At 58.0% G+C, this 19402-nt stretch overlaps 1 protein-coding gene across 8 annotated transcripts; it reads left to right on the forward strand.

Moving 5' to 3' along the window:
• Positions 1-4500: 4500 nt before the first annotated feature.
• On the forward strand, positions 4501-18888 carry SLC4A3 (solute carrier family 4 member 3). 8 transcript variants are annotated; one of them, XM_019022491.4, is made up of 23 exons: positions 4511-4661; positions 4816-4959; positions 5321-5486; positions 6060-6337; positions 6496-6611; positions 6985-7265; positions 8880-9028; positions 9174-9354; positions 9785-9920; positions 10185-10368; positions 10791-10890; positions 11331-11515; positions 12182-12407; positions 12584-12802; positions 13213-13361; positions 13619-13813; positions 14520-14750; positions 15103-15192; positions 15642-15808; positions 16421-16674; positions 17371-17540; positions 17706-17879; positions 18559-18888. In XM_019022491.4, the coding sequence occupies exons 2-23, from the start codon at positions 4909-4911 to the stop codon at positions 18634-18636; spliced, it is 3780 nt and encodes a 1259-aa protein (XP_018878036.1). In that variant the 5' UTR covers positions 4511-4661; positions 4816-4908; the 3' UTR covers positions 18637-18888. The 8 variants fall into 8 exon arrangements, with proteins under 8 accessions (XP_055236482.1, XP_018878036.1, XP_004033310.1 ...); XM_004033262.5 differs by having other exon boundaries at positions 4512-4661; positions 7066-7265; XM_055380507.2 differs by lacking the exons at positions 17706-17879; positions 18559-18888 and having other exon boundaries at positions 4501-4661; positions 17311-17409.
• Positions 18889-19402: the final 514 nt, after the last annotated feature.

Here is a 19402-nt window from a genome sequence, read left to right on the forward strand (position 1 = left end):
TTTACAGATAGGCAATCTGAGACCCAGAGAGGGCAAATAACTTGATCAAAGTCACACAACTGTCAAGTGGCAGAACTGTGCTATGAACTCAGGCGGCTTGGCTCTAGAGGTCTCACATTTAACTATTCCCCTATACAGACGCTAGTCACAAAGATGCAGTCTCCTTGAAAAGTCGATCTGGGAAGTTAGTGGTCTATTTCAGTTTGTGCCCATGGCATGGAAGGTCTAACAGTTGTGGGAGGGCATCAAGACATGGTGGGGGAGGCTGGGTGTGGTGGCTCATGCCTGTAATCACAGCACTCTGAGAGGTCGAAATGGGTGGATCACTTGAGGTCAGGAGCTCGAGACCAGCCTGGCCAACATGATGAAACCCCATCTCTACTAAAATTGCAAAAATTATCTGGGTGTGATGCCCGTCTGTAGTCCCAGATACTCGGGAGGCTGAAGCAGGAGAATCGCTTGAGCCCGGGAGGCAGAGGTTGCAGTGAGCCGAGATTGTGCCATTGCACTCCAGCCTGGGTGACAGAGCAAGACTCTTTCTCAAAAAAAAAAAAAAAAAAAAAAAAAAGACACGGTGCGGGGAGGTACTGTGGTATGTGATATATGAGGATAAATATAGGACATAAAGCCAGAAGTCCTTGCATCTGCTTCTGGCCATGTTGCCTATGAGCCTTAGACCTTGGGCAAGCCAATTAAACTTACCAAGCCTCATTTTTCTCACTTGTCAAATGGGGTTAAGATGCTCTACCACAGAGGGTTGTTGTGAGGAACCAATGAGAATATGAATATTAAAGTGGCTTGTAAGCCGGAAAGCACTACCTGCATTTAAAATAATGAAGTTATCATTGTTGTTATCCTTAAAAGCACTGGATGGAGATGATGGCGAATGACACAGTAATCATAAGACAGGCAGGGGCTACCCAGGCCTGTTAACAGGAGGGCCATTCCCTCACATCCTCTCTGCCAGCTCCTTGATGTTGGCATCACTAATGTCTGGTGCCTGCTCATCCCATGACCTAGACTTAGAGCCCATTCCCCTGATTCTAGCAGTCGGGATGCCTAGTTGCAAATAACAGCCACTTTAAGCTGGAAAGGAATTTACTAAAAAATAATGAGGATTAGAGTGTATTCTCAGGAGGAATGGAGAGCAAGGACCTAATGACCAGCTATAACATGAGAACTTCTCTGCCTTCCATGCCTGCAGAAGTCTGAGTCTCCTGTGCACATTGCTCACTTCTAAATTCAGGTCTTGCACAGGTGAGTCTGACTGGTGGAACCGAGGTCAGTATCTGTGCCCTGGCTGCAATGGTTTTCTGGCTTCTATCTTGGCAAGAGAGGACTTATGAGAAATGACCAAAATGTAAAAGTGGGTTTTCAAAGATCTGGGTGGCCACAGATGACAAATATCTGCCATACTGGTCTAGTTCCCAGCATGCTGGACCCACAGAGTGATTTCAGGGAACAGCATGAGAGGAATCCACCCGAGGGCTTCTGGCCCATTCATGGGGAGCCCAGAGAACGGCGTGTTTTGCCTCCAAATCTGGGTGGTGTGGCGGGATGGCTCCTGCTCCCTCGGACTTAAGGGACAGGCTGTGGTGCTGCTGCATGTGCAGACAAGTGTCCTATGGTGCCAGCATGCAGGGTGGGGACATTCCTGTGAGACTGGACTGTGGGGAAGGGTGTGACAGTTGGCTACTGCTCTGAGCTGGCCTGTCGCTGTCTTCAGCCTTTGCTGTCACCTTTCCTGTCACCATTTCAGTGTCTACTGGCTGTAAGCTAGAAGCTGACACATACCCAGAGTGGCCATCCTTTGTGCATGCAAGGAGTGCTCTTTTGTCATAGAAATGAAGACCCCATCGGGAACACACTGTAGGGGACTGACAATTACAGGTGCGCGCCGCAGGCAGGATGTCAAAGACGAGAGCGGGCCTAATGAAAGCATGCGTTTATGTCTAATAGGATGAGTTGGTACGAAATACCAACTCATCAAATGAGTTGGTGGGTGTCCACATCATCTTACTCCCCCCAGTCTGGAAAGAAAGAGATAAACATGGGTGTCTAAAGGCTCTTCAAGGGGAGATTTTACTCCATCATCTCAGAGGGGTGGAGGAGAGAGGAAGGTCTGTAAGGGTAGAGAACGAAGCCTCAGACTCTGGGTGGGGTGCGGGTCTCCAACTGAAAGAATGGGGGTCTGGGGCTCCCAAAAGTTGAGGGCCTGTGCTCAGCATCCTCTCTGGGGTGGATGGAACCTCAGAGGGACAAGTCCTGTGACACCCTTATGGCATCTTGGTGTGCAGGATGTACATGGCCTGGTACACCAGGGGTCCCTGGTTGGCAAGACCCTTCTCAGGCTGTCTCAGTATTAAAGTAACTGCTGTCTGACTTTACAGGCTAGAGGAGCGGGGCTGGGAACACAATGTCGAGGTGGATTGAAGACCAGAGCCCCTGTGCAATGCCGACCAGGAAAGGTTCCAAGGCTCTTGAGTGTCTCTAAGGACGTGAAGGTCCTACCAAAACAAAATTCAAGGTAGGGACTTGGAACCACGTTGCCTGGCTCAGAGGAATAAAGAATTGGGATAGCTCTGGTTTGCTAGGGCTACTGTAACACAGTATCATAAACCCAGTGGCTTAAACAATGGAAATCTACTGTCTGACAGATCTGGAGGCTAGAAGCCAGACATCGAGGTGTCTGCAGGGCTAGGCTCTCTCTGAAGGGACTAGGGAAGGATCTGTTCCAGGCCTCTCTCCTAGCTTTGGTAGTTCCTTGGCTTGTGGCAGCATAACTCCAGTCTTCACAAGGTGTTCTCTGAATGCACGTCTCTTTATCCAAATTTCCCCCATATATATATATATATATATATATATATATATTTTTTTTTTTTTTTTTTTTTTTTTTGAGATGGAGTCTTGCTCTGTCACCCAGGCTGGAGTGCACTGGCACGATCCCTGCTCACTGCAACCTCTGCCTCCTGGGTTCAAGCAATTCTCCTGCCTCAGCCTCCTGAGTAGCTGGGATTACAGGCGTGCCACCACGCCCAGCTAATTCTTAGTAGAGATGGGGTTTCACCATGTTGGCCAGGCTGGTCTCGAACTCCTGATCTCAGGTGATCCACCTGCCTTGGCCTCCCAAAGTGCTGGGATTACAGGTGTGAGCCACCGCACCTGGCCAATTTCCCCTTTTCACTGGAACACCAGTCATAATGGATGAGTCCACCCTTATCTTAACATCTGCAAGAACGTTATTGCCAAATAAGGGCACACTCTGATGTACCAGGGGTTAGGACTTCAACGTATAAATTTTGGGGGACACTACTCAACTCCCAACAGCTGGTCTCCCATTCTGAGTTTTGGGGCACAGCTGTGCTCTGCCTAGGCACAGCTGATTCCCACCCTAGGAATTCCCACCTTGGGACTCACCCTGTGAGACTTAGGAGGACAGTTCATCTCTTTCAGTTAAAAATTTTGTTTGTGGCTTGGAGAGTCACTTCAATACATGGATAATGATGCCCAAACCTGTCGGCAGCCTGCTTTCCAGCTGTGACCATGGCAGGTAACGAGCCTCCCTGAGTCTCCACTGTCCTCTGCCGACCAAATGGGAATCATAACAGCTCCTCTTATTATTATGCCTGAGACGAGGCAGCCAGTCTGGAGAGGGCCTACCTAGCACAGGACTGTGAGCACACACAAGACAATGTGGGCGTCCAACAGATCCTAGCTCCCTTCCCCTTGGAAGGCTATGCACACAGAAAATCTTTCCTTGGGTTGAGCTGAGATCTAGATGAGGCCAGGGGTCAGACGGGGTGAAGTACCAAGGTCACAGGGCTGTTATGGCATCGCACTGTGTAGAAGTCCAGTTTCATTGATCTCGGGATAGGGGCCGATTGGGGTCCAGTGGCTCCTTCGAAAGACCTTTTGCCCTTGGAAAATGAGATGTGACCTCAGGGATAGGGGGAGAAGGGAGAGGAAATGTGGAAACGGAGCCACACAGTCTTAGAGTTGGATAGAACTTTGGAACACCCCTATTGCAGGCCCCTCTCGCTACAGCTGGGGAAGCTGAGGCGGGAGGAGGGGAGGTACTGTGTCAAGGTCAAACGTTGGGTGGTGCCAGGCGACAGAAGCCAGGCCTTTGAGGGGCAAGGCTGTGGTGGAAATGAAAGGGGAGGTGGTGGGTGCTTCCAGGGGTCTGTGAGCTCCGTTCCCAAGACTGGAGGGGCCTGTGTCTGCGGAGGGGGTGGCTTCCTGGGCTCTGGAGGGGAGGGGAAGCTAAAAGCAGGGTTGGGGAACGAATCTGGGGGATTGTGGGAATATCGGGCCGCGCCCCAGCCCCCAGCGATGCGTGGGGCGCCTGGAGAAGGCGCGCACGGGCAGGTGGGGTGCTGCGGGGCCCGCGCGTGGGGGCCGCGCCGGCCGGGGCGGGGTGAGTCACGGCCCGCCCGCTCCCATTGTGCGGCCCGGCGGCGGCGGCGGCGGCGCCGGAGGTGCGGAGCGGAGCGCGAGGAGGTGGAGCCGCGGGCTGCGGGCTCTGGCGCCTGCGTCCGCCCGGCCAGCCCGGCTCTGCGCTGCGAGAGGCCGGACGGCAGTCGCGGCTGCGCTCCGGAGAGAGCGCGGGGGACATGGGGCGCGGCGGCCCGCCTGGGCCTCGCAGGCTCCGGAGCCCCGAGGTACCGCGGGGCGGGGCACGCCGGGCAGGGCGGGGGACCCGGGCTGTCCCGGGCGTGGCTGGGCCTCGGAGGGGCGCTTGGCCCGGGAGCGTGCATCCGGCTCCCGGGTGGGGGGCGCCAGCGCAAGGAACCTGACCCCGCCCTCCTCCCCCAGGGCTCCCCGCTAGGCTCCGTCAGTGGCCCCTCCTTCTCACCCGGGTCTCGGGTCCCTTAGTGAGCGAGAGCGTCCCCAGCCGCCTACCTGGCCATGGCCAACGGAGTGATCCCGCCACCCGGGGGCGCCTCCCCCCTACCCCAGGTGATCGGCGCGCGCGGGGGCGGGGGAGAGATGGGGGAGGAGAGGGGAGGGACCTTAGGTTGGGCAGAGGAGCCCTCTGGCCGACCCCGGGACCCCCCAGATCCAGGGATGAGCTGGGCTGGGGGTTACGGAGAAAGAGGGGGGTTTTTGGTATTTTCCAGATCCGTAGCCCTCTCTCTTTACAAGCTCTGGGAGCCCAGAGAGGGTGGTTTCTGGGATGCTGACACAGGCCTGGGAGCAAGGGGAGGGGGCCTGATGGTGCGAGAGCCTGCTGAGCTCCCCCAACTAGGGCTTGGAGTTGGGGTGGGTGTGGGGCCTTCATGGGTCAGGGGTCCTTAGCAGAGGCTGTCTGGGCCTGCAGGTCCGGGTGCCCTTGGAGGAGCCCCCTCTAAGTCCAGACGTGGAGGAGGAGGACGATGACTTGGGCAAGACCTTGGCTGTGAGCAGGTTTGGGGACCTCATCAGCAAGCCCCCGGCCTGGGACCCCGAGAAGCCCAGCCGCAGCTACAGCGAGCGGGACTTTGAGTGTGGGTAGCCTGGGGACCCCTAGTGCGGCCGCCCTCGCCACCATCACCTTCATCGCCACCATCACCGCGCTCACCTCCGGCTTGGTCACCCAGTGCCATCCTGTGCCGGACACTGTGCTGGACTCTGTGCTGGGCCACATGCCGTGTTCAGTCATCCTGCCTCCCCCACCCATCGCCTGTCCGCCTGCCAGGGGAGGTGGGCCCCAGACCAGGGGAGATCTAGGGAGCTGGGCCTGGGCCCTTCCACAGTGACCTTCCCCTTCCCCTTCGTCCCCACTGACTCCCTCCTTGTCCCACCTCGGCTAGTCCAACTCCGCCTTTCCCCTCCTTGCTGTATCACGTCTCCCCTCCCAGCCCCCTTCATGACCTTCCCTGTCCATCCGCCCTCTCCTCCCACTCCACCAGACCTCATCAATGACAGGCACGTGGACACAGGTGTTGGGGGGTCATGGCCCTGGAGGAAGGACTAGGGTGCCCTTGTTTGCGGCCTTGAGCTGGAAGGTGTGTGCCCTCGGGTGGGGAGGGCCCCTGTTTCTGCTGTAGGGGCCTCAACTGGATCTCCTGCACCCCCAGTTCACCGGCACACATCCCACCACACCCACCACCCGCTCTCAGCGCGCCTGCCTCCACCCCACAAGCTGCGGCGGCTGCCCCCCACCTCTGCCCGGCACACCAGGAGAAAGAGGAAGAAGGAGAAAACCTCTGCTCCCCCCTCCGAGGGGACCCCTCCCATCCAGGAGGAGGGGGGAGCTGGAGTGGATGAGGAAGAGGAGGAAGAGGAGGAAGAGGAAGGAGAATCTGAGGCAGAACCTGTGGAGCCCCCCCCCTCAGGGACCCCACAGAAGGCAAAGGTAGGGGCTTCCCTTTGGAGGGGTGGCAGGTCAGGGGTCAGGGAGGGGTACAGAGAGGAGGAGAGGAGTGCGTGTTGGGGGCCTGTGTGAGGCTGGGTGGGGTTGGGGGCTGTATGGTAGGTCGGGGCAAGGCCCCAGGGCACATTCTATGTCTGCAGTTCTCCATTGGAAGTGACGAGGATGACAGTCCAGGCCTCCCCGGGAGGGCTGCTGTCACCAAGCCCCTGCCCTCGGTGGGCCCACACACTGACAAGAGCCCCCAGCACTCCAGCAGGTACTGGCTGCAGCCTCTACTCAGCAGGGCCCAGCCCAGAGCCACAGGGTCCAGAGCACCTGGCAGTCACCTCCTTCCTGACCCTTGGGAGTGTCCCCAGCTCTGACCCTGAGAAAAGAGGAGCAGGGTGTGGGAGGGGGGTGGGGATCCTTCTCTGTCCTCGTGATTTACAAGGAGGAGAGAACAAGGGGGGAGAAGAACAGAGAAGAGCAGAGTGAAGAGGTTAGGAGTTCCCCAGGAGAGAGTGACAGAGTAGAGAGGGTGAGGAGAAAGGTGGAGGAAAGGGGGAGCCACGGGATGGGGAGGGGGGCCTGGGTCAGCATCCTTTTCTGCCCAGGAGGGGCCTGGGTCTCACGCTCAGGGTCTACTCCAGGCCGTGCTCTGAGCTGAGGGACGGTGATGGAACCACCGACCTGGCCCTGTCAAGTCCAAGGCTGCTGTGTTGCCTCCCCAGCTCCCCCAGCCCCCGGGCCCGGGCCTCCCGACTCTCTGGGGAGAAAAGCCGGCCCTGGAGCCCATCGGCCAGTTATGACCTGCGGGAGCGACTGTGCCCAGGCAGTGCCCTGGGCAACCCAGGTGGTCCAGAGCAGCAGGTGCCCACAGATGAGGCGGAGGCCCAGATGCTGGGTTCTGCAGACCTGGACGACATGAAGAGTGAGTGAGACCTTGTGGCAGCCCCCATGGTCCACTGCGACGGACTCCCAGCCTGCGAGTGACCTTGGAGAGGCTCTGAGCTGTCCCCTGCTCAGGGCTGAGTCCTCTCTAAATCCCTGTCTGCTGGGATATGGCCAGTGATGGGGACCTCACTACCTCACCCAGCCACCCTCTCTGATGGCCAGAGCTGAGATTTCCTTTCCTGACACCTCACGCCTCAGTCCTGATTCTGTCCTCTGAGTCACCCCTAGAAAAAGGCAGCTCTCTTTTTCACATTATTGTATCCCTCCCCAAGGCCCCTCTTCTCAGGGTGAACTCTTTGTCTCCTCTTTGTTCCCCTCCAAACTAGGCCCTGAGTCTGAGCCATTGCTCCAGACCCCTGCCTCTCCCTGTGTCAGGACCCTTCACTCCCATCCCACTACCCTTGGGGGGGGCCTGGCTGTGATCTCGGCACATTCCTTCCATCTTATCAGTGCTCTGGTTTCTGTGCCACCTGTCATCACCAGTGGGGCTCTGTGCCCAGGCCAGGGGCATCACTGATCCCTCCCCCTCCTCCGAGCCACAGTGTGTGGGTGGGGTGGGGGAAGGGCAGGGCTTTGAGCTCAATACGTCATGGAAAGTTGCCAGGGCCTGAGGACAGGGACAGGAACAATCCGATGGCAGCAGTAGCAGCAGGATGGGGGGTGGGGGAGGGCGTGTTTACAGACCCAGGGTGGGGGCTGGATGCCGCAGGGAGCAGGCTTGTGGACTTGGGGAGTTGGGGTCGGGAGGCTGTGCCACCTTCAGCTCTGGTTGGACAGAAGCCACCCCGTCCAGGCTCCCACCTTGTAGGAGAGCCGAGGGGTCTGGTAGGGAGCGGAGGCCGAGGTCTTGGCCACCGGGAGAATGACGAGCCCACTGGAGAAGGACCCTGAGCCCAATGGGGCACTGAGCCCTGGGCCTGGGGATACCAATAGCTGGGGCTTTGGGAGGGATCCAGCCCCCAGTCCTCGAGACTCACTGGCCCCGGAAGACTTAGAGATGTTTGTGCTGGACTTTGAGGATGGTGACCTGTGGGAGTCCATCAGGGGCCAGCTGGGCCCCATGGCAGGGCCACCAACTTGTGAGTAACAGGGCTGCTGGCCTTTCCCCGACTGCTGCTGGCCTGGGTAGGGCAGACAGGAGGAAGGGAGCGAAGCCCTGCCTGAGTCTACTGGGCTGTGTACCTTCGGGGAGGGGACGTGGGTGTTGAGATAGGGTGCACGGAAAGTGTTGGGGGCTCAGTGCCTGGGGACTCTGACTCAGTGCCTGTCATGGGACCCAGATGGAGAAGGAGGGGCAGTGGCCATGGCAGGGGCTGGAGGGTCTGGCTGGGGCTGTGGACTGAGCTGGGTCTACCTTTGGATTGCATCTTGGCCGGTGGTCCCAGGTGACCATGGGGAGGTCCTTCCCTCTTTCTGAGCTTCAGTCTTCTTATCAATGAAATGGCCACATGGGATTATGTGATTCCCGTCGGCATGGCCTGTTGGTGACTGTAGAGCTCACCAAGTAGATGGGTTGGGCAGAAGGAGCTGGGCCGTGACCCCGAGGGCCCCAGCTGGACCTGTGGGACCCCCAAGCCCATCTTCTCTGCAGGTCACCGACTGGAAGACAACCCTGGTGTGCGGCGACACTTAGTGAAAAAGCCGTCCCGGACGCAGGGCGGGAGGGGCAGTCCCAGTGGCCTGGCCCCCATCCTTCGCAGGAAGAAGAAGAAGAAAAAGCTGGACCGGAGGCCTCATGAGGTCAGAATGCTGACTGGGTGGGCCTGTGGCTTCCTCATGCCCCTCGGCCCCGGAGCCCTCCTCTCTTTGCCCCCCTGCCTTGCCCCATCATGGTGTTCCCCACACCTGTTGGCCCCCGGGCCCTCACCTTTGGCATGCCCCCCAGGTGTTCGTGGAGCTGAACGAGCTGATGCTGGACCGCAGCCAGGAGCCCCACTGGCGGGAGACGGCCCGCTGGATCAAGTTTGAGGAGGACGTGGAGGAGGAGACGGAGCGCTGGGGGAAGCCCCATGTTGCCTCGCTCTCCTTCCGTAGCCTTCTGGAGCTCAGGAGGACCATCGCCCATGGTAGGGACCCCCAGGCCTGGCCCGAGGCTGCATGCCTTCTTCAGTCTGTGCCAGGCTGCTCAGTTCCCAGGAACACTCTCTAGAGTCCTGGGCACAGGCAAGATCCAACTGCCACCTGGGACCGTGGGGGTCCATTTGCCTGGGCAGCCCGTGAGCCCTGAGGGGCAGGGCTGTATCTGGTGCATGTAGTCAGTCAACAAATGGCTTCCCCTTCCTTGGTGGGGAGGGGCCGTGCCCTCGTTTCCATGCTCCATTTTCACAGCCCCTCTCTGACTGGCCTGTGGCAATATGGAGCTGTGTATCCACCGGGTACATTGGGCGCTTTGCCCTTCCAGCACATTCGCATGCTTTTTGGGGGCAAGGCAGAGTGGGAGGAGATTTCTCCTGTCTGATGGGACTGTGCCCTCTCTGTGCCTGACTGTCCCCCTAGGAGCTGCCCTCCTGGACCTGGAGCAAACCACCCTGCCAGGCATTGCACACCTGGTGGTGGAGACCATGATTGTGTCTGACCAGATCCGGCCGGAGGACAGAGCCAGCGTCCTACGTACCCTGCTACTGAAGCACAGGTGCCGGGGTGGGTCCCTGGGAGGGGCCTGTCCGGCTCAGCTGCCCTTCCAGGAGCACATCCTCTTCCGAGTGGCTCCCAGCCTCTGCTTGAATGCCACAAGTGACGGAGAGCTCATTTCTATCTTTTGACACTTTCAATCATTATAAAGTTTCTTTTTACACTGAGGCAGAGGGGTGGAGGTCCTGACCCTCCACTACTCACCTCATGACCTCAGTCTACCATGAGCCTCTCCTCCTCACCTGCCTCACCCTGCCCCTTCCAGCCATCCCAACGATGACAAGGACAGTGGCTTCTTTCCCCGAAACCCATCGAGCTCCAGCATGAACTCGGTTCTGGGGAATCATCACCCAACTCCCAGCCATGGCCCTGATGGGGCGGTGCCTACCATGGCTGATGACCTGGGGGAGCCAGCCCCACTCTGGCCACATGACCCTGACGCCAAGGAGGTCAGTGCCCTTGCTTTGGCTTGGGCCAGGGGACTGAGAGGGTGTCCAGTTTCAGTCGAGGTCATCAACGACTTCACTGAGTGGGTTGGGAAGGTTGGATTGTTGGCATCATGCTGGGCATTGGGGGACCTAGAGGAGACCCGCATGAGGGGTCCCTGCCCTGAGATGCAGGAGGTTTGAATGTGATGATGTGGCAGACCCACAGGAGCTGTTTAAACAAGATAAGGCTGAAGTGGTAGTTGGGGACATCGAGGCAGGGTCCACATCCTAGCTGGTGGCTCCCAGTGTGGGGCCACAGTGCAGTACCTGCCTACTCTTGGAGGGAGAAGCAGGTCTCAGAGCCAGGGCTGGAGCCAGGGCTGGGAGGGCCTGCCACGGCCTCCGGTCTGGGTCCCAGCCCTATTCCAGTTCTGCGTCCTCAGAAGCCCCTCCACATGCCTGGGGGAGATGGTCACCGGGGGAAAAGCCTGAAGCTGCTGGAGAAGATCCCTGAAGATGCTGAGGCCACTGTTGTGCTTGTGGGTGAGGAGGGCCGGGTGCCGGCGGCAGGGTCTGCAGTGTGTGTGTGCCTCTCCTGGGGGCCTGCTTGTCTGAGCTCTGGCCTCGAGGCTGCCTCTTCCATCTCCCTCCAGGCTCCCACCTGGTCCCTGCTCTTCCTCACAACCTGTCTTAGCCCAGCCCTTTCTTTCGTAGTCCCCTGCCTGCTTCCTGTCCAGTTTTCTGCTATCTTGGAGTTGGAATTAGAAAAAAAAGCAACACTTCTTTAATACCCTGAGTTTCCATCTGTTGGCGAATTGTAATCAATGTGTAGACACATAAGCAAATAGTGCCCTTTTAGACTGGGGTTTCTTTGCGCAGTTTACAACCTGCTCAACTGTCCATGATAGCCCTAGATAGCTGCCCCAGGGCCTGCCTTGACTGCTTCTCTTTGCCCAGCGCCCTGTGCTTTCCTCTTCCCCTAGGTTGTGTGCCTTTCTTGGAGCAGCCTGCAGCAGCCTTCGTGCGTCTGAATGAGGCTGTACTCCTGGAGTCTGTGCTTGAGGTCCCTGTCCCGGTCCGCTTCCTCTTCGTGATGCTGGGGCCCAGCCACACCAGCACTGACTATCACGAGCTTGGGCGCTCCATTGCTACCCTTATGTCTGACAAGGTTGGGCACGTGCTGGCTCTCAAGGCCTCTTCTCCTAGGCCCTGCTTACCCCTGTCCCTCATTGTCCACAGTGGTGCCCATAGAGGCAAGGGTGCTAGAGGCCCCTGGGTGGAGGCCATGCCCTGGAGGGTGGTGGGGGGAGCTGTTGGCCCAGGGGAGAAGAGAGAGCCTTGGGCTGTGGCTGTGGGAGGGTCTGGTGACATAAGGGGAAAAGCCCAGACGCCAGAGCTTTGGATGTGATGTGAGACTTGATCAGGAGGGCTGGATGCACTGGTCTTTGCTGTGGCTTCTCCTGGGATTAGATAGGAGGGTCCTTTAGCCAGGGGCAACGTTCACAATATTTATCAGCCTGTAAGGTGTAGCTGATCCAATTGGAATGGCTCTGGAAGCCCCTGCTTTGCCAGGTGTTATCCCTTTAGTTGCTGCATGTGGAAGTCTGGCATCTCCTGGGGGAATGGAGGGCACCTGGGGCTTTGGGGCAGTGGCTTGCTGGCCTGCAGGGATGGGTGTCAGTGTTCCAACAGCCAACACTGTTGGACTGGCCCAGTATCTACGACTGAATGTCCACCCTGCCTGTAGCTCAGTGACCCAACACCCGCCTCAAGTCTCCCTCCTGGAGGCTCCCTTGGCTGTCCCTGAGGGTCCTGGCCCTCTCATTGCCCCCAGCTGTTTCATGAGGCTGCCTACCAGGCAGATGACCGGCAAGACCTCCTAAGTGCCATCAGCGAGTTCCTGGATGGCAGCATTGTGATCCCCCCGTCCGAGGTGGAGGGCCGTGACCTGCTGCGCTCCGTGGCTGCTTTCCAGCGAGAGCTGCTTAGGAAGCGGCGAGAGCGTGAACAGATCAAAGTCGAGATGACCACACGGGGTGGCTACATGGCCCCTGGGAAAGGTCAGACCCTTGGAGGCTGAGTGCCCCCAATACACACTACCCCATCCCAGGGCCCTAAGGCTGTGACCCCAGCCCCGTCCTGACTCCTGGAGTCCTTTGCATGCCTGATCCCAACAGCCCCGGGCCTCCAAGCCAGAGGGAGTGGTCTGTGCCCCAGCAGCCCCTTGTTCCCCCAGAACTGTCTTTGGAGTTGGGGGGCTCTGAGGCGACCCCTGAAGATGACCCCTTGCTGCGGACGGGCTCGGTATTTGGGGGGCTTGTGCGGGATGTGAGGCGCCGGTACCCGCACTACCCCAGTGACCTGCGAGATGCGCTGCACTCCCAGTGTGTGGCCGCTGTGCTCTTCATCTACTTCGCAGCCCTCAGCCCTGCCATCACCTTCGGGGGGCTGCTGGGTAAGGGACGGGGGCTTGGGGAGTTGAGGGGCTCCTCTAGTCACTTCTGGTCCCAGTGTCACTTGCAGGATTCTGGGTCTGGGTGTGATCACATTCGGGGGCCAATGGTTAGACGTGCTAGCAAAGGTGAAAGCACCTTACAGAGATGCTGGATCAGGGAATCCCAGCGATCACCTTTGGGGAGCTATAAAGTGAGGGTGTGGGAGAGGTGTAAGGGATGAGGGATCCTGTGATCACCATTGGGGGCTAGTGGGGAGGGTTTGGGAGCAATGGGGTATGGAAGGGGCCCTGTGTGTCGCTCTAAGGGGCTGCTCTGCTTTTGTTGGGGGCCCCAGTTTAGGACAAGCTAGATGAAGAAGGGGGCAGATAGACAGAGCCAGGCTGGGGCCATCCTACCCGTGCTACTGCAGGAGAGAAGACTGAGGGGCTGATGGGCGTGTCCGAGCTGATCGTGTCCACCGCTGTGCTCGGCGTCCTCTTCTCTCTGCTGGGAGCTCAGCCGCTGCTCGTGGTTGGCTTCTCTGGGCCACTACTCGTGTTTGAGGAAGCCTTCTTCAAGGTGAGGCGAAGCCTTGCCCTGCTCCATCCATCCGGCCCCACACTCTTCCTTACTTACATCCTGCCCCACACTCTTCCTTACCTACATCCTGCCCCACACTCTTCCTTATCTACATCCTGCCCCACACTCTTCCTTACCTAGGGGATGGGTCCCTGCATTCTCCCTCTTCCTCGGAGTTCATCCACTGCCTATTCCAGGGGGCATTGACACCCAGGGCAGTCCACCTGTGGGTAACGACCGCTCCTACCCCCACCTAGTTCTGCCGAGCCCAGGACCTGGAGTACCTCACTGGCCGGGTGTGGGTTGGTCTCTGGCTGGTGGTCTTCGTCCTTGCCCTGGTGGCCGCCGAAGGCAGCTTCCTGGTCCGCTACATCTCGCCTTTCACCCAGGAGATCTTTGCCTTTCTCATCTCACTCATTTTCATCTACGAGACCTTCTACAAGCTCTACAAGGTGGAGGTCCAGCGAGGTCTTGGGGGTGGCAGAGATGGAGGTGGACATTGCCCTGGGGAGGACAGCATGGGAGGGGGAGGTATGGAGAACTAGGGGACAAGGAGAGGGACTGTGTTGGGAGTGAGGGGTTCTAGGGACACCCTAGGCTAGGTCTGAGCTGAAGGGGAGGGAGTCAGACCCAGGGGGTGGGTGCCAGGTCACGACTCCAGGCACCTGGTTGGAGGCTTAGTAATAAGGACTCACTTGCACAGGTATGTGATGGGGTGGGAGCTGTCAGTGCTAAGGGGCTGGGTGTCCTTGGGTCACCTTTTGTAGAGGAGTGTGTGTGTGTGTGTGGGTGTGGTGTGAGTATGGTGTGTTGTGTGTGTGTGATGTGTGTGTTGTGTGTGTGTGCGTGTGTGTGCCTGTGTGTGCATGTTGTGTGTATGTTGTGTGTATGTATGTTGCGTGTGTGGTGTGTATGTCGTATGTTGTGATTTTTTTGTGTTGTATGTGTTATGTGTGTGTGGTTACGTGTTGTGTGTGTTGTATGTGTGTGTTCTGTGTGTTCTGTGTGTTGTGTGTGTGGTGCAGCTGGATGTCCGTGCATTACTGTTGTCTGACCAGGTATTGAGGGGCCACCCTCTCTCTCACAGGTGTACTGATGACGATGAAGTCAGGTCACCTGCCAGGTGAGTGACAAGGCATCCTTGTTATCCACACACAGGTGTTCACAGAGCACCCACTCCTGCCGTTCTACCCCCCTGAGGGGGCCCTGGAGGGGTCCCTGGATGCTGGTCTGGAGCCAAATGGCAGTGCCCTGCCCCCCACCGAGGGCCCCCCCAGCCCGAGGAACCAGCCCAATACGGCACTGCTCTCACTCATCCTCATGCTCGGGACCTTCTTCATAGCCTTCTTCCTGCGCAAGTTCAGGAACAGCCGCTTCCTGGGGGGCAAGGTGCGTGGCTGCTGGGTGTGGAGCCCCCAAGAGTCCCACAATTCCTGCTGTAGGAACTCCCCAGAGAGGCTGCACCCCTTCCCCAGTCAGCCCATGGTCCAAAACCCAGCTCGGGCAGCCCCTCACCCCTTCAGAAGCCTCTTCCCTGGGTGTCTTCTTGCCCTTTGCTCAGAGAAGTCTAATCAAGACAACAGCCTCCCAGGCTGCGCTGGCACCTGTGGGGTTGACAGGCAGGTGGGGGGCCTTCTGGCTCCAGCTTGGACCCAGGCAGGGCCAGAGATGGCAAGCCCCGTGTTAGTCTGCTGACCTTGCCTCCACCTTTTGCTCCCTTCCCCGACTGGCCCCTCTCAAGGCTCGTCGCATCATTGGGGACTTTGGCATCCCCATCTCCATCCTGGTGATGGTCCTGGTGGATTACTCCATCACAGACACCTACACGCAGGTGAGGGAGCCCCAGCCTGTGGCAGCTGCTGTCACCCCCAGGCCAGGAGAGGGAGCCCACGACACACTTCCATGGGCCCTGGGATTGGGATCAGGCCTGAACTCAACTTTCCCAGTGGAGTGGCCGCCCTGGGGGCTGAGGGCCTTCCCCAGGGAGCCTGAGTGATGAATCTGGGAGAAGCAGGTGTGGGGCTGGGAGCAGAATGACAGTATCCCACACAGGTCCCCTGAAGCTCTGGGGCTCAGGGAGGAGGCGCTTCATTTCCCTGCCCTCTATTGGATCCTTGAAAGGACAGTGACTTCTGGAGGATGCAAAACTAATTTTCCCCTAACCTGTTCACACCCCAGCTCCCTGAAGTCCTGGACTGGGGACGCAGCTTAGTGGGCTGCTTGATGGGCTTTCTAGCATGGGGAGGCTGTGTCCCTGAACCCTGTTTTCCTGCCATGCAGAAGCTGACAGTGCCTACAGGGCTTTCAGTGACCTCTCCCGATAAGCGCTCGTGGTTCATCCCACCCCTGGGCAGTGCCCGTCCTTTCCCGCCGTGGATGATGGTGGCAGCTGCTGTCCCCGCCCTCCTCGTCCTCATCCTGATCTTCATGGAGACACAGATCACGGCGTGAGAGAGATGGGAGGAGGAGGTGGGAGGGACGAGGCCAAGCTCCTTGGCTCCTTGGCTTGGTTTCAGGGTTATAGCAGGGACATCATTATCAGTATCAGGGTGCTGGGTGGTGGGATCTGGTGGCAATCCTTGAGGAAGAGAGTGTGTGTGGAGGAGCTGGCAAGGGTGGGGAGGAGGTGGGGGAGGAGCAGAGAGCAGTGGCATCCGGGGCAGGGGCATGGTTTCCCCGTGATGGTTTGACATGACATCTATCTGTTGCCACCACTCTTTGCAGGGTGGCACTTGACAGTGCTCAGAACACTCTAGCAGTCTAAGCTTGCACCCAGGGATGCTCACATGTATCTAATTTTGGTTAAACCACAATAACGTGGTAAGATCTGGCATCTGGCTTTTGTGGTGTTTTAAATATTCACAGTATGAGAATTTGTCTCACATTTGCTTCAATGTGAGAACTTCAATTTGGGAACTTGAAAGAAGAAGCTGGCAGTCCTAGGGAGAACTGTTGTCTGCATGTCCTCCCCCCACCATCTCGTCTCTGTGTGCGTGCCTGTCTTTGTCCCCTGCCCCTGCCAGGCCAGCCACACCCCGCTCCCCACCTTCTCCCTGCAGGCTTATCGTCAGCCAGAAGGCGCGGAGGCTGCTCAAGGGCTCCGGTTTCCACCTGGACCTGCTCCTCATTGGCTCCCTGGGGGGGCTCTGTGGGCTGTTTGGGTTGCCCTGGCTCACGGCTGCCACGGTCCGCTCCGTCACCCATGTCAATGCGTTGACAGTGATGCGTACTGCCATCGCGCCTGGTGACAAGCCTCAGATCCAGGAGGTGCGGGAGCAGCGGGTCACTGGTGTGCTCATCGCCAGCCTTGTGGGTGAGAGCCCGCCTCCACCCTGCACACCCCCTTCCTTGGGCCCCACGGCCTTACATCTTCACTATCCCAGGCTTGACCCTGAATCTCCCAATGTGCTGTGTGTTGCCCTCAATCTGACACCCAAACCTGCTTCCCAGCACTCCCCTAGCCCTTTACTCCCGGAGTCCTTTCCTGGCTCTCTGTCCTGCCCCCTCTTCTCTCTCTCTCTTTTTTTTTTTGAGACGGAGTCTTGCTCTGTCACCCAGGCTGGAGTGCAGTGGCGCGATCTCGGCTCACTGCAAGCTCTGCCTCCCAGGTTCACCCATTCTCCTGCCTCAGCCTCCTGAGTAGCTGGGACTACAGGCACCCGCCACCACGCCCAGCTAATTTTTTGTATTTTTAGTAGAGACAGGGGTTTCACCATGTTAGCCATGATGGTCTTGATCTCCTGACCTCGTGATCCGCCCACCTCGGCCTCCCAAAGTGCTGGGATTACAGGCGTGAGCCAATGCGTCCGCCCCCCCGCCCCTCCTTCTCTTGTTCAGGGTGATAAGGCCAAGTTGATTGGTCCAGTGGGTCCATGTCGCCTCCCCCCAGGCCTCTCCATCCTCACGGGGGCTGTCTGAGGGTCAGGCAGATCTGTGTCACCTCTTCCAGGCCTGTCCATCCTCACGGGGGCTGTCTGAGGGTCAGGTGGGTCTGTGTCACCTCCTCCAGGCCTGTCCATCGTCATGGGGGCTGTGCTGCGTCGGATCCCATTGGCTGTGCTCTTTGGGATCTTCCTGTACATGGGGGTCACGTCCCTGTCTGGTATCCAGCTGTCCCAGCGTTTGTTGCTCATCCTCATGCCGGCAAAACACCATCCTGAGCAGCCCTATGTGACCAAGGTAGGGCCAGGAAGCATGGGGGAAGGGGATCCAGAGGGATCTGGGAGCATCAATGGACGGGATGAATATGAAGGAGAAGTTGTGACCTGGGAGCCAAATTCCCCACGATGTGGGTGGGAGCAGGCTGGGACGCTGTGCACTGAGGCCCACTGGCTGCTCCCCTAGGTGAAGACGTGGCGGATGCATCTGTTCACCTGCATCCAGCTGGGCTGCATCGCACTGCTCTGGGTGGTCAAGTCCACGGCGGCCTCACTCGCCTTTCCCTTCCTGCTGCTGCTCACGGTGCCTCTGAGGCATTGCCTTCTGCCCCGGCTCTTCCAGGACAGGGAGCTGCAGGCGGTAAGGGGGTGGTGGTCTGGGGAAACAGTGTTAGGGCAAATGGGCACTGGGTTCCAATCTCTGTTTGGCCACCCACTAGTTGTGTTAGTTGTGAAACTTGTGTTGCAAGTTATCTCACCTTCCGAAATCTTATTTTCACCTGTATAATAGGGGTGATCATAGACCCTACCTTATAGGACTCTTGGGAGGGTCAAGTGCTAGTCCAGGTAAAGGCCTTAGGATGGTGGTTTTGTAAGGGAGTTGGCACGGGGCTGCTGCACACAGCTGTGCAGGTGGTGCCTGACCAAAAACACCCAGCTGAGAGGCTACAGGGTTGATGTGGCACTGGTGTCCACCCTGAGCCCTGTTTTTGTCAACTAGAGGAAAAGACATCTTTTTGCAATTTATCCATACTCAAACATGGTGTACAAAGGTACCATAGCAACTAGAAGTGGCCTCAGGAAAGAGCTTCATAATAATAATCATTATTATTATCACCAGGAGGGGCCAGGTATCTGGTCTGGGAGGTGACCTGAAGGCTTTGGTCAAGGGCAATGCTGCCACCCAGGGTCATGGTACTTGCAGAGAGGCCCAGGAAAGGTCAGGGAGCAGGGAGGGCTGCAGGTTGGAGGAGGAGTTGGAGAATGGGAGGGGACGAGCATGCTTCCCTGCCTTCCCCAACCTTATGTTCCCTCTGCAGCTGGACTCAGAAGATGCTGAGCCAAACTTCGATGAGGATGGCCAGGATGAGTACAATGAGCTGCACATGCCAGTGTGACCCTTGAAGACAGTGCCCCTCAGAGACCCCAAGACCTTAGGGATTGACACCTGGGCCTCAGGCAGAGCCCAGCCCTGGGCTGGGGGGCTCCTCAGGACCCAGAGATGTGCCTGGAACCACTCCTGATGCCATGGCTAGAGTGGCCCCCATGACTTCTGCCCTGGGTGTTGACCTTGCCTCACCTTTCACAGACCAGACCGGCACAGGCTTTGAGCTCATTATAACCACACTCCTTGTCTCGTGTCTGCCTCACTTTCTTGGTTTCATCTTTGGTTTCTCAGGTCATACTTATCCATTTGGAATTGGAAGAATTCTATTTTCAGGGTTATCAAAACCAGGGAGAGGTTTGAGTCAAGGAGAGTCCTTGGGAGAAAAAGAGAGAATCGAGACTACAGAAGGCCAGAGCTGGGCCTTATCATCATCCCCCAGGCCCCCTCAAGTGCAGCCGAGGAGCGGGCGGTAGGGGTGGGGGCACTCAAGGTCTGCTCAAGATCACATGCCCATGAATCCAACCCTTGCTTAGCAAGACGGAGAACCGGGGAGGGGAGAGGGAGAAAGTTGCTCCATTGTAGCTACTGGAGAAATCAGAGGCTGTGGAGCCACAGAGGGAATGGAAAATGTCTCTCTTCTTTTCTTGATCTCTGGCCTTCCGAGGAGCAGAGATAGCAGCCCAATCCCTTAGACGCCAGGGTGATGCCGGATTTGGGCACCCTGGACCATTTTAGATTCTGCTGGCTTAGAGGCAGTTCTGGGATTCCTGAGGCCA

The sequence above is a fragment of the Gorilla gorilla genome, chromosome 11 (genome assembly GCF_029281585.2).
Source record: "Gorilla gorilla gorilla isolate KB3781 chromosome 11, NHGRI_mGorGor1-v2.1_pri, whole genome shotgun sequence".
NCBI classification, from domain to species: Eukaryota; Metazoa; Chordata; class Mammalia; order Primates; family Hominidae; genus Gorilla; species Gorilla gorilla.